Source organism: Sus scrofa, chromosome 13 (genome assembly GCF_054392235.1).
Source record: "Sus scrofa isolate SSC_HxYL_T2T_F1_AM1 chromosome 13, Sscrofa_HxYL_maternal_Yorkshire_Landrace_v2.0, whole genome shotgun sequence".
In the NCBI taxonomy this organism is placed as follows: domain Eukaryota; kingdom Metazoa; phylum Chordata; class Mammalia; order Artiodactyla; family Suidae; genus Sus; species Sus scrofa.
The window spans coordinates 162,847,926-162,861,810 of NC_139395.1; the positions used below are offsets into that span (position 1 = coordinate 162,847,926).

The following is a 13,885-nucleotide window of genomic DNA, read 5'->3' on the forward strand; positions in this document are numbered from 1 at the left end:
ACAGAACAAAAAAAACCTCCATGAGAAAGTGGTTATGGGACAATGTCTAAAGTTGGGGTCATGGAAAGATGAGGCTCATCCATAGTGTCCCAGATTATCAGAAATACAGCCAATGGAAATACTGATTTTCCCCACTCTAACATGTTTGATAAAGTCAATTTGCAACATTTGAGTAGATAAATCCAGGTCAATAAATTATTCAATTTTCCAATGGAAAATTAACATTTAAAATATATTTTAATGGATTTAATTGGCCCCAAAATGCTATTATGTAGATTTCATTTGGAAATATAATAGAGAAAAACCTAAGACTTGGTTTCTGACTATCTTTTATGACTGGCTGGGATGAGTTTTGGTTCATTCATTGTCATTTTTATCATCACTACCATTTTCATCAAGATCCACTTTTAAATACATGAGACCTGCTTCATGTCTGTTCCGGTTTTTCCACCTTTGTCCAAATAAAGTCTACCACTACCTTCCTGACCCTAAATCTCCCCCAAGTACTCACCATGAATTGTTGAGCTTGCACCCAAGGAGGATGGACTGTATGTTTCACTGGGCATCCACGAAGCTGCCAATGGAAGAAGATACTGGAAAAGTTAATCTGTGTGAGCCTAATTACTTTATTGTCTTTTGACCTTTAATTGAATCCAGTAAAAGGGGATATTAAGGAACATTTAAAGCACGATTATCAAACTATTCTGCAGCACACATTACAATGTCCCCAAATAAAGTGGGAGTTAAAGGTATGCTTGTGGTCCAGATGTTCCTAATAGGGAAGGTTTTGATGATAGTTACTTAAAAACAGGAAGAAGAAATGGGAGGAAAATTTCATCAATGCTAAATGTAATTAATCCCTTGTTTCATGTCCTAGGAGGTCAAGAGGTTCTCCAGTCACAGAGTGTGTACTGTGACCATTCTCATCTCTATCTCATGAATGAGGTAAAAGAATGGGAGATAAGGAAAGCCTATGGTGGCCTCCAGTCAGGGAAAGATGCCAATAGGACTTTGAAGACCTTGGCAGAACATGTGCAAGGGAACAAAGTAGTTTGTACTTGTGGGTAAGCTGACATCCTTGTTTGACTATGAAAACTGATCTGTGTCAGCAGCAACTTATCAGACCCCTGTGGGTACAGGCCTTGTTAGCTGCTGGGCGAATCCTTCTGATACCCTCAGAAGCAAACCTTCCCCTTGAGTGGATGGCAGCAAATTCCAGCAGCACATATGGCCCTTGAAATGGATTTATCAACTCATTTTGTTTAGTTCTCCATTTCTGGCAAGAAAGTTCTGTTTCTTGGCAGGCTCCACCTATCTGTATTTGATATCAGGTCAATAAAGTAATGTAAAGTAAAATAACTACAGTAGTATATGGTTACAATCAGTAGAAAGACATTAGGCTCATTTAAGACATTACTATACATGATTTTCCCAGGTAAATACTTTCTTCTGTGTCAAGACCAAAAGAAGTAAGCAAAGCCAAAATAAAATAAAACAAACATAAACAATCCCTTATCCTGACACGTTCTTGGTTTCTCTCTGGATGCCAATGACAGTTATAGCTGCAGACAAAGGTATGTTATCAGGCCCTTCAGAAGAGGTGTATGTCAGTGCTTCAAGATATTGCTCACAGGACAGTCTGTCGTAGCTCCTCCCCTTGGGGTCAGCTCTGAAGTTAGGGTGATTTTGTATATAGCAATGTTGAGTTTGTCAAGGTCAAGGAGATGTTCTTATCTTCAGTATAGTTCTATGACCCTGAACATGTGATCCTGACTATCTGTTCTAGACAGAATGCCAAGGTCTACAGATGATGAACACTTTTTTTAAAATGTCAATTTTTGATGTTTAAGCCAATTAAGCCAGGATTTTGATTAGCAAAGAGCAAAAACCAACTTAAAAAAATTGGAAACAAGCCTGGATGAAGAAAGTAGCTTATTCTGAATAACTTTATTTTTCCCCCCAATGTGGTGTCTCCTACTCTTAGGGCTTGGAGCTTTTATTTCTTATCACTTTAAAGTCTGTTTGCAAGAAAGGATATGAAATTAATTTATGCTAAGACATACATGGTTTACAAGTGCTATCACTTTGAAATGGGTATTTAAAAAAAAAGACTTTATATTTTACGTTTATTATCAGCAAGTCAATATAGAACATTTGTAACAATCAGTTATATGCGGATACCTACATTTTTTTTTTTCCCCACCAAATACAGAGTTCCAGTCATTTCTGGTCAATATTGATTTCCTCCAAACAAAATAACCAAACATAACACAATTTCTGGAGATGGTAATACTATCAGCATGATCCTTCCAAATCGCAAAAATGGCAATATTTAAAATCATGTAAATTAGTTGACCATTTCATAAAACTTTTTAGTCTTCTGAGAACTTTTCAAGTATAAAAAGACTTCTCAAAAATGTGTGATAAGGGAGTTCCCATTGTGGCTCAGTGGGTTAAGAACCCAACAGAGTGTCCATGAGGATGTGGGTTTGATCCCTGGTATTGCTCAGTGGGTTAAGCTCCAGCGTTGCCACAAGCTGTGATGTAGGTCTCACATGCTGCTCGGATCCTGTGTTGCTGTGGTTGTGGTGTAGGCTGGTGGCAGCTGCAGCTCTGATTTGATCCCTAGCCTGGGAACTTCCATATGCCACACCTAAGGCCCTAAAAAAAAAAAATAGATAGCAAAAAAAAAAAAAAAAGTGATAAAATTGACCCACAAAATCCACTTTGGAAAACTAGACAGTTATTCTTCTGATTTTGCCTTTAAAATTTTTTAAAATCTGTTTAAAAACAGTGAAGAGTATGTTGAGAGAAGAAAAGGGAGCTTCTGGTTGATGAATCCATCACGTCTGAAAATACTTAAGAGATGTAAAGGAAACACTTCAACAGCAAGAATATATAATAATTAAGAACTTTTCAGCAAGATGGGATGAGCAGTTCTTATATCAACTTCTCCCATAGGAGAGAGGTCTTCCTAAAAAATGTCTGTTTAGAGAATCCTCAGTAAGACAATGATTTGTCTTTCACTAAAACAATACTTTTCTAAAAGGTCATCCACTCTATCATTAGATATCCAATTTTCAGAATGTGTTAAACACTGGCTGCTCCATTTTCCATCTTAAAATCTCCTTGGGAGTCTCTTAGTAGAGTTAAATTGCAATTGTCCTTTAACTGAGAGAAATATTTTGTGTTCTTCAAGGTATCATCATGTTTGTGAAATGCATGAGTTAATTGTCCTTTAAATCCTTTGAGAACACATTTTCATCAAAATCCATGCATGAATATCTCTTTGACATTTGGATGATAAATGCCACTTTGATGGATAACCTTGTCGAGTACATCATCTTCATCAACTGAAGACATGAACACAGGGATGCTGTGTTGTTTGAGTTTCTCAAATAAATTCTTATATCTCTCCTTTAGGATAACATAAATTTCTTCCAAAGTTGCTTTAAATTTAGCTTTTGATAAAGGTTATTCCAGAAGGAGACTATGTGGCTTGGCATATTATTCTACCATAAAAGGGTACTTCTCTTCTATGGGAAATACAAGATCAATTTCACTAACATTGTCTTTTTCCTCAAGTTGCAATAACACTTTTTGACACTTATCTGTAACCAGCTTATAGATCTCAAAAAACATTATGACATGTTAGGCATCTTTCCCTTTGTAGAAAAATCTATTTAGTGTCATATCAAAGTCCATGATTATCTGGTTTGGCAGCTCCTCTTTGGACAAAATCACATATAATTTCTGTTACTCTTACAGAGTTCTTGAGGAACACTGAATTTTTCTAAAATTACAGCATTATATGTATAGTCTTTATAGCCAGTAACCAATCTTCCTTAAGGCACTTCAAGTTCTTCTGTCTTTAATTTTGTCATAGTACAAAGGCATCGGATGGCAACAACCACAGATGCAGGGCTCAGACATATGGATCTCACTGATCTTGGTCTTCTTCCCCATCTTTCTCTTCAAGGGGAATACATTCTGGGTCAGCACACTGCTTCCATCAGATGAAAATACTGGCACCAGCTACTGGTCCACTCTTGCCATGATTACTTAGTCTATAAATGGGAACTTTATGCTCTTCCTGACCACAAAGCAAAGACAACGCTCATGAACTGTGGAAGGGTGGGGCTTGTGTGCCAGCCTTGGAGAAGGCCATGAAGCTCCCAGGAATCAGTATTTTAACAGAAGATAGAATTTAAATCAAAGGAATACATCTTTAATTTGAAGCTGACCTAATCAGGAACTAGGTGACAGAATGGGAGCAGAACAGTGTTTAGAGAAGAGGAAACTGAATGTGATCTAAGACATGTTAGATTTTAGAATCCGAGGATAAGAATGGTGAGTTTAGGGAATTAGCACCCTGGCCAACAGGGAACAGAGGGACTGCAGAGATAGGGTGTAGCTGAAATAAGGCCCAGAATTGTTGTAGGTCCTGGAACTACTGTAGGTCCTTCAACTCCTCAACTCTGGCCTCACCATCACTCTCTGCTTGTGGAATGTAGTAGGGGTTGCTATAAAATTATGAGGCACAGCCACCAAAAGCCTGAGGAGAACCAGCTAGGACCAGGGACAGGAAAAGCAATACATTCGTAAGATTTAAGAAGAGTATGTAAATTTTGATGAATAAGAGATGCAAGGTTAAAGAAGAGAATAAAGACCTTACGTGAGATAGATCAACAAGAGGTACTCTGAGGCCTGGGAGTGTGTGTGTGTGTGTGTGTGTGTGTGTGTGTGGTATGCGTCCATGTGTGGGGACAGTGAACTTGATGATTTTGGTAATGAGATAAATTGGAGGCTTATGGACCATGGAGACTCATATCATTTTTCTGCTTGTCTAAGTGAGACAGACTGACTGATTTCCATGTGGCTTTAGGCTCCATTGGGCCAGATGGATGACAGGAAAAACCAGAAAGAAAAAAGTAATTAAGCTTCAATTTTCTGTTTCATGGCCTGATCACTTGAGTATCAGGATGAAAACGTGTCCCAGGATGTTATTAGCCTCATACATTCTGGATATTTAGGTCATCAGATTTGGTATCCCCATTTCATAGGTGGTTAAAGTAAAATATGCATTCCTGTTCTAGACTGTAGGAAATATAGAAGCTGACCCAGGATTAGATTCCAATATTCTTGAATCTTAGCCCACACCTCTTCCGGTAAATAAATAACAAAACAATAAGAAAAGAATGTATTAAAACATACACTTACAAATTTAGTGTAAATGCAATGTACTCAGAACCTTTAGTGACATCCAAATATATATGAGCTATATAAAATGCATGAATAAGCAAATATCCCATAGACTGTGTTCACAAACAGCAAGGGCCCTCAAAACATTGCTAGTGGGTTTATTTCACCAGAAATCCATCCATTATCATTCGTTTTCTGCCTCTGAACATTTCATAAATCTTTTGAAATAAATATACTGGAAGAAAAAAAATCCCATTACCAATGCCTGCCATGAATCTTGCCAAATGCATCATCTAATATTGGATGTCATATTACAGTCCAATCCAACGAGTAGAAACATGTTTCAAAAACAATTTGGGAGTGAGCAATCAATATTAACTTGTTGGATCCTAATGTGTTTTTGTGAATGATTATAAATAGAGAAACTCACTGTGGGGAATTTTTTCTCTAAGCTTATAGATAAAAAATGGCAATTGGTTAACAAGATTTTCTTACATACATAAGAAGGTGGGTTATTACTGCCAGGAAAAAAACATTTGTTGGGTTTTAGAGTCCTTCTTTAGTTTTCATAATTTCTAAGGCTATTTTTCTCTGGTAAGAATGACAAGGAGACGTCTAAGGATAAATGAAGTTTTCAAGTGGTGAAGGACAGAAAATGTGAAGGATTATAACAGTTCATTTCATTATGAAATCTATTAAAAAGACCAAGAATATACTTGTGTAAATTATGAAGCACTTTCAAGCAACACTTTTCTAGCTTCTGGGGCAAAAAGTAGCTTGGGTGACCTCTATGCTACATGTTGATGCTATGCACAGGATGAAAAAATTTTATTCTGGTCACAAGTTATATTGTAATAACAATTTAAATAAAGCAAGCAAATAAAAAGTTCAAAACAGTCAACAAAGCAGATCATTTCTTTTCACAGTGTGTGTGTATGTGTGTGTGTTCTTCTTGCTCATATGTATACATATCTTTTAAATCATTCAACAAATATTTGCTGAGCACCAATTGTCTGCCTGCCACTGTTAAGGATATTAGAATACCACAATGAACAAGACAGTAAAATGTCTAGGTCCCTGTTCTTGTATATCTTACATTCTAGTATAATTTCAATAGACAATCAAATAATTCACGTAAACAAAGGAAAATATCAGACTCTAAGGGTTATGCTGAGAATTAAATTATGGGATAATTTATATGCAATCCATAACTTTAAGTTAGAGTTCAGCTTCTTTCTACAACGCTGTCCAATAATTTTTTTTCTTTTTATGGCCATACCTGCAGTATATGGAAGTTACTGGGCTTCAGATCAAATCGAAGCTGAAGATGCCAACCTATGCCACAGCCACGGAAACAACGGACCTGAGCCACATCTGCAACCTACAAAGCAGCTTGTGGCAACACCGGATCCTTAATTCACTGAGTAAGGCCAAGAATAGAATCCACAACCTCAGAGAGACAGCACTGGGTCCCTAACCTGCTGAACCACAATGGGAACAATTTTCCTTTTGGCTGCCACATATGGATCCCTGGCATATGGAATTCCTGGGCCAGGGATCAGATCTGAGCCACAGCTGCAACCTATGCCACAGCTATGGCAATGCTGGATCCTTAACCCACTGTACCAGGCCAGGGATTGAATCTGTGTCCCAGCACTGCAGAGACTCTGCTGATTCCATTGCACCACAGCAGGAACTCCATGTCTAATAAATTTTTGTCACCATTGTTACATGATTTCCCCACTGTAACCAAGAAGTATTAATTCACTTATCAATTCAACAACACATGTTGAGTGCAAACTCTATGTCAGGCATTATCTCAGGCACTGTGGGTACAGGTAAATAAACAAGATCTCACGGGAATTCCCGTCATGGCTTAGCAATTAACTAACCCGACTGGCATCCATGAGGACCCAGATTCGATCCCTGGCCTCGCCCAGGAGGTTAAGGATCTGATGTTGCTGTGAGCTGTGGTGTAGGTTGCAGACATGGCTTGGATCCTGAGTTGCTGTGGCTCTGGTGCAGGCCGGCAGCTATAGCTCCAATTGGACCCCTAGCCTGGAAACCTCCATATGCTGTGGGTGTGGCCCTAAAAAGACAAAAAGACAAAAAAACCTCATGGAATTACTTATAGTATCAAGTATTGGGGAAATAACAATAAAAAAAAGAATACTAGACTAGGGTGACAAACTACTGTATGTAGAGTTTCAGCATAGTTTATTATAAATAACTCAATTTTATATTAATACAGGACAAATGGTACTCTATCAAGTATGAACTTTTGTGCCCAGCTAATGCTTTTATTCTCAATTAATGTCTGATTGGTAAAAAATTTCCAGTTCATATTGTCCTTTTCTATACAGCTGAGTACACTATGGCTGTTGTTTTGCTTTGCTTCATAATATCCATTGAATTATTATCTCATTCTATTCCCATTCTCTTATTATTGGACATGCCTTTCCTTAGTACCCTCCCCAACTCATACACATAGATTTTGGAATTATTACAAACAACAAACATTATATATATTTACTCCCTGTCCCATCCCTTCTTTGCCCATTCAAAAGCAAATGCTATTCTGAATGTTGTCTATTATTCACTTATTTATGCAGTTTTAAAATGTTTATCACATATTAATCACATCTAAGCCATACAGCATTTGGTTGTACTTGCTTTTAAATTTTACTTTAAAATATCATTCAATATATTGTCACCTGGCATTAATTTTTTTGACTCAACACAGTGTTATCAAGATTCATTCATGCTGTTGTATGTTGCTGACATTTACTCATTTTTTGTTGCTCCATAGTGTTTTATGATATTATTATATTACAATTATTTATCTCTACAGCTATTTTGAATATTGACAGTTTTTTGTTATTATGAGTAGTATTTCTCCTCCAGCATTTGTGTACATATCTCCTGGACACATGGAATAATTTGTTTTGGGGGGTGTACAACTTAGGAGTAGAACTGTTGGATTGTCTGGTGTGAAAATGTTTAGCTATAAAACCTAATGGTAGAAAGAGCTGCTACCAATTAATCCTCTCACCAGCAACAGATATCAAGTTGTATTGATCTGCATCTTATATATTACTTGGCAATTCCAGACTTAATTTTTGCAAATTGATTACATGTAACATGACTTGATTCTTCATTGTCATGTCCTGATTGGGGATGAGAATCTCTAGATGTTTTCTAGCCACTTCTGTTTCATCTTTTGTGATGTGCTTATCTGCTCATTTCCTACTGCTTTTTGTCTTTTAAAAATTGGCTGGGAGTTCCCTGGTGGCTAAGGGGTTAAGAACCTTGCATGGTCACTACTGTGGCTCTGGTCCCTGCTGTAGTACAGGTTCAATCTCTGGCCCAGGAACTTCCACATGCCATGGGTGGAGCCACAAAAAATTGGTTTGTAGGCATTCTTTATTCTCGATTTAAAGTGTTGATCTTTTGTCAACTATTTACTCTTGATCCTTTTTCAAACATGTGTAGCAAATATCTTCTTCCACATTATAGCTTGCCCTCTTTCTTTTTTTTTTTTTTTTTAAACTTTCCTTAAGGAGTCTTTGGATGAAAAGAATTTTCTTAATTTTACTGTATTCTAGTTTTTTCAATTGTTTTTATGGCTAGTGCTTTGTGTCTCTTCTTTAAGCCCTTCCCTACCTCAAAGCCAGAAAGAAAGTCACCCTTATTTTATTACATGCTTTAATATTGAGCTTTTGACATAAGTACCTTCAACTAGGTGGCGTTTATTTGTGTTTGAGTACATCTTAATGCATTTTTCTTATAAATAAACAATGTTCCCGGGTGCATTTGCTGAACAATCTCTCCTGTTCACAGTACTCGGTGGGACCCCTCTGATGTACATGACATAATGCTGCCTGTGCACCTCTCTGTGTGCTTTCTCTTCTGATATTGCTTTCCTGGTCTTGTATTTGAGTACTAAGTTCATGGGTGTCTATTATATTATCAACATATTTGTTAAGAAAAATAGTTTATATTAAATTACAGAGGGTCGCGCCCAGACTAATGATGAAAAGGTGTCATGAACTAAAGATTATGATTAGTGTGAATCTGTAACCCTGAGGTCCACAAAAGAGAGGAAGTAAATAAATTATGCTCAAAGAGAGATATTACACAGATCCCTTTTCTCTATTTGATTTATTTCCTAAGGAGAAGTTTCCAGCAGTGAGATGACTGAGCCAGTGGCCATAACAGACCTGTAGTGGTTTTCAAAGTACAACTTAAATGCCCTTCAAAAGGGATGCACACATTTCATCTGTGGCAAAGGGCCCAGGAGTTAAATTCAGAGCCCTGCACCAGCGGTATCCAGGGACTTCGCCTCTCTGTGCTTCAGCCACATCCTTTGCCACTTCTCTCCACACTGATCTTCATCTGGTATCACTAAGAGGCTGTATATTTCCCTTTCAGACCCTGTCAATACCTGCTAATGAAACATCTTCAGATGCTGCTGCTACTTGGTCAGACTGCAAGTAACAAGCCATTTTTGTACAGCACATTGGGTTCCCTCTTTTCCCTTTTTTTTTTTAAAGTAATGTGCATATTTAGCTAGTTCCCTCCTTCCCTAGAGCTACTTATTGTTTGCTTTTTCATTTCCATTAGTCCTGTCTGTATCAGATGTCACCTTTCTCTGTAAGGCCTTTCCGGATGACACTGTTTAGAATGGCAGTGCCCCTCACCCTTGATTCCCACTGTCTCCCTTCTCTGCTTTATTTTTTTCATATCCCTTGTCGTTATTCTGTTTACAGATGTGGCCCCAGCAAGGACAACAATGTCTTAAACACGGTCGATGCCTTATAAATATTTGCTAATACGATTACAAACAAAGGACACAGTAGTTTAGTGTCCTTAGTAGTTTAAGTAATAGTATATGTGTCAGATGAATGAGTGAGGCCTGAAGCACCCCAAGGGACTCAGAGTTGTACTTACAATATTTGGGGTCTTTCCCACTGGAAGTCTGGGAGTAATTGAAGCCTCGGGTAGTCACAGTGGAATCACTGGCTGAAAGACAAAATTTTCAGAATTCAACCTTCTTCTAAAGCTATAATTTAATTTTACACTTTGATGTGTTGAATTTTTAATCTATACGACTTTGGGGAAATTTGAAATTGAAAATATGCCTCCTTATGTAGGAACACTAGCTGGTATATTAAGTCAAAGTCTGTAGTTTATGTTTAATGCCAACTTGTCACTGATTTTCTTTTTCTGTTCTTGTCACCAACTCAGATCACTGGGAGCACTGTCAAGATTACTTCAAAATTACCTTAAAATCCCAGGACAAATGAAAGGTACAATATAATAACAAGTCACCAACCCATATTTTTAAGATTACAGTGATTGTCATGTCAATATATAGTCACTGGATTACAATTTGCCACAGAGTAACTCGAAACCAAAATATCAACATCAAATGGAATAATATAGCCTTTGCCCAAACCTCAGTATTATCAGAGCTGTAGTAAAACCTGTGCTTGTGTTGTCTCTTGAGTCACGAGGAAATCCTTGCTTTACTCACTCTGAGCACTTTGAGGGGTGACTTCTGGAGTCGATGTACTCACATCTACAAAGGCTGTTGAAGGTGGGGCTGCATAGCCTATTTTGAAAACAAAAACCCCAAACTATCATAGGTGTATGTACATTCACATGTTTAAATAAGCCACCATACTTAACAGGGGCGGCAAGCAGAGCATGGAGCATTCGAGTTGGAAAGAATCTCAGTGGATACATAGCCTAATGGCTTCATTTTATAAATTATGAAAGTAAGTCCAAAGGTCTATGCTTGTGGTTACATACCCAATATTCAATATCGTTTATTTGATATTAACCCAGTTCTCCTAATTTCAAGTGTATTACTACATACACACTTTCGAAATATATTGTTTTAGTATCTACTGTGTGCAAGATTATTTGATGTGCCATGAACAATGATGACAAGACCCTCGTCCTTGCAGAATTTATTTTGCAATGAATTTCCACAATTACATATTTTCATTTACTAAATACGGTTTCATATTTACTTCAATTCTTAGCTTTTGAAATCATCTCCATCTTTCTAAACTATTATTTCTCATTCTCCTCCTCCTTCTCTTCCACCAAAATGAAAGGCTAATTCCTATTCATTTGAGAATATCTCTGTAGATAAAGCAAGGTAGACTAAAGAAGAAAACTACTCAGCCACAGTCCACTGAAACATGTTTATGTCTCCTGGGAAGACAAATCATTAATAGATTTTATTTATATGTGTTTCTCCTTTGTTCCAGAACATGTTTATGGTGGCTTATATAAACATGCCCTGTAAGAAGATGAAAGAAATGGACAGAAAGGGAAAATAAGGGCAAAGAAAATAAAGTTAGAAAAAGAATATGGAGTTGTGTTGAAACCTGAGTGGGGATATTACATAAAACGCATTTATTGATGTAGTGTTTTCTTAGTAGATATGGGCTTCACATTGGTCAAAAATTTCTAGCAACAATGCTTAGAAATAAAAAGTATATGCTATATCATTGATAAACATTATAAGCTGAAACAGTCCATTTTTTAAGAAAAACACAGCTATTTTTATTGCGATTAAAAAGAATTTTCTCCCCAGTCTTTATAAAAAAGGATACTGTATAATGTGTACAATATTCTTACAACATCCTTACAGCATGGCAGCCGATGTGATCACACATCCTCAAGCTTTACTTAGCAGTGAATAACGTAGCAAATTCCCAGGTACCCCAATTCTGGGAAAGGGCATGCCTTAACTAGAAAGCATGGGTAATCAAAACTCTGAAATCAACATATAGAAGATAAATAAACTGACATCATGGTTTGTAAGTAGTTCACATAAGAGATGATCAACAACAAGCATTTTGCAAGGCAGCTTACCAATCGACCCCTCAGACACCCCAGCTTTAGAAATACAGTCACATGTGGTGAGATGTGTTAGAGACTGCTTCAGATGATCCCGTATGAGGAACAAAAATAGGCAGTCTGCACTGGGCTAGGCAGAAAAAGTGTTTTTAAGACAGGAGACACACAGCTTCATTTATCCAATACACACTTAACGAGCTCCCAGTGTGCACTAGAACTAGAGAGGAAGCGCATAGAAAGGTAATCTTTGCTCTGCAAAGTTTAGTGAGAAAAAAGGTCAGGGTGGCAGATTGCTGGTTGGTCACCAAACCTAGTCCTCTTCTTTCTGGCACAGAGAAACTACACTTCCTATGCAGTGTGGTGGCCAGGTACTGAGTCCAGGCAATGAACTGTGAGTGGGAGTGATGGTTGTCATTTCAAGGCTTGTCCTATAAAACATCCCAAAAACAATCCTCAGTGATCTTTCCTCATGTGCTATGCAGACAGAATTACATAGAGTGACTTGGAAGTCACAAAGTCAATGTGACAGAGTGGCTGCCGCCTGGGTTGTTAAATAATTACAAAGCAGAGCACTCAGCTATGAGCTTGGCTTTTTATTAGCTCTTTCTGTTAGGATAAACTAATTTATGTTGTATCAAGTGTAAATGAACAAAGTGAAATTCTGAAATCTGTTGTTACTACAGTTTGTTTCCTTTCCCTCGCAAACAGTAAAAACAGAATTGCAGTATGCGATTGGGAGTACTATAACAGAGGGAGTTCCCATTGCGGCTCAGTGTTAACAAACCCAATTAGTATCTATGAGACACGGGTTTGATCCCTGGCCTTCCTTAGTAGGTTAAGGATCCAGCATTGCTGTGAGCTCTGGTGCAGGCTGGCAGCTGTAGCTCTGATTCAACCCCTAGCCTGGGGAACTTCCATGTGCTGTGGGTGTGGCCCTAAAAAAGAAAAAGAAAAAAAAGAGTACAGTGACAGGAAAAATACACCGTGCTGTGGGGTTCCAGCGGAGGAACACATAACCATGACTTGGGAGGTCAGGGGAGACTTTCTGGAGGAAGGAACATATCAACTAGGCCTGAAGGATGATGGGAAATAGCAAGACAAATTGGAGAAAAAGAGGACGCAAGGAGAAGAATGTATCAAACAGTGTGGACAGAAAAGGTGGGAGAGAACCGAAGTTTGATCAGAATGTTGAAGGCACTCTATCCAAAGAAAAGAAATGAAGATGGAGAAATAAAAAAAGAACCTACATCCTGAAGATTTCACCGAGGAAAGATAGCCAACTAGTCCTTATAAGATGCTCTGACTTCTGGCTGAGGGGAGGGTGGCCTGGACTATATGGCGAAGGCTGTGGGGAGGAAGAGATGTGGACAGGTTTCAAATGTGGGCCCAACAGGGCTTGGTGACTGGCTGAACATAGGAAAAAAGGAAGAGAGAGAAGTCAAAATAACTCCAAGTTTTCCAGCTTGGGTGCTTTTGGAATCATGGCATCATCATCTGAGAAAATAAACAGAAAAAATATTTTTGGAAGTGACCAGAGGCCTAAGATGAATTAAATTTTGGACAGACTGATTTGTATGCATATGAGACATTCAATTCCAGCAGAGGGTTAATCACATGAGTCTGAATCCTAGGAGTGAAACTAGGCTGCAAATGACTATTTGTGAGACATCAGCATGTGATCAGTAAATGGAGAAACTGAGAGCTCCAAGGAGGATGGGTCCTAGGAGAGGACAAGAGGGCCTAGGATGGAACAAAGAGGAACACTTCCATGGAAGGTCCTGGCAGCAGAGAAGGAGATTGAAAAGGA

General features: G+C 38.0%; 1 protein-coding gene and 1 pseudogene across 5 annotated transcripts in view; both read right to left on the reverse strand.

Annotated features, from left to right (window-relative positions):
• CD96 (CD96 molecule) overlaps window positions 1–13,885 on the reverse strand; it is a 283,642-nt gene that overhangs the window by 7,093 nt on the left and 262,664 nt on the right. For 3 of the 5 annotated variants that reach the window (XM_084986926.1, XM_084986927.1, NM_001243480.1), the window contains 3 exon segments: window positions 10,739–10,816; window positions 10,153–10,224; window positions 512–574 (listed from right to left, as the gene is read on the reverse strand). In XM_084986926.1, coding sequence (XP_084843052.1) covers window positions 512–574; window positions 10,153–10,224; window positions 10,739–10,816 — 213 coding nt within the window. 5 annotated transcript variants of the gene reach the window in all.
• LOC102158769 (cytosolic 5'-nucleotidase 3A pseudogene) lies at window positions 3,001–3,808 on the reverse strand (annotated as a pseudogene).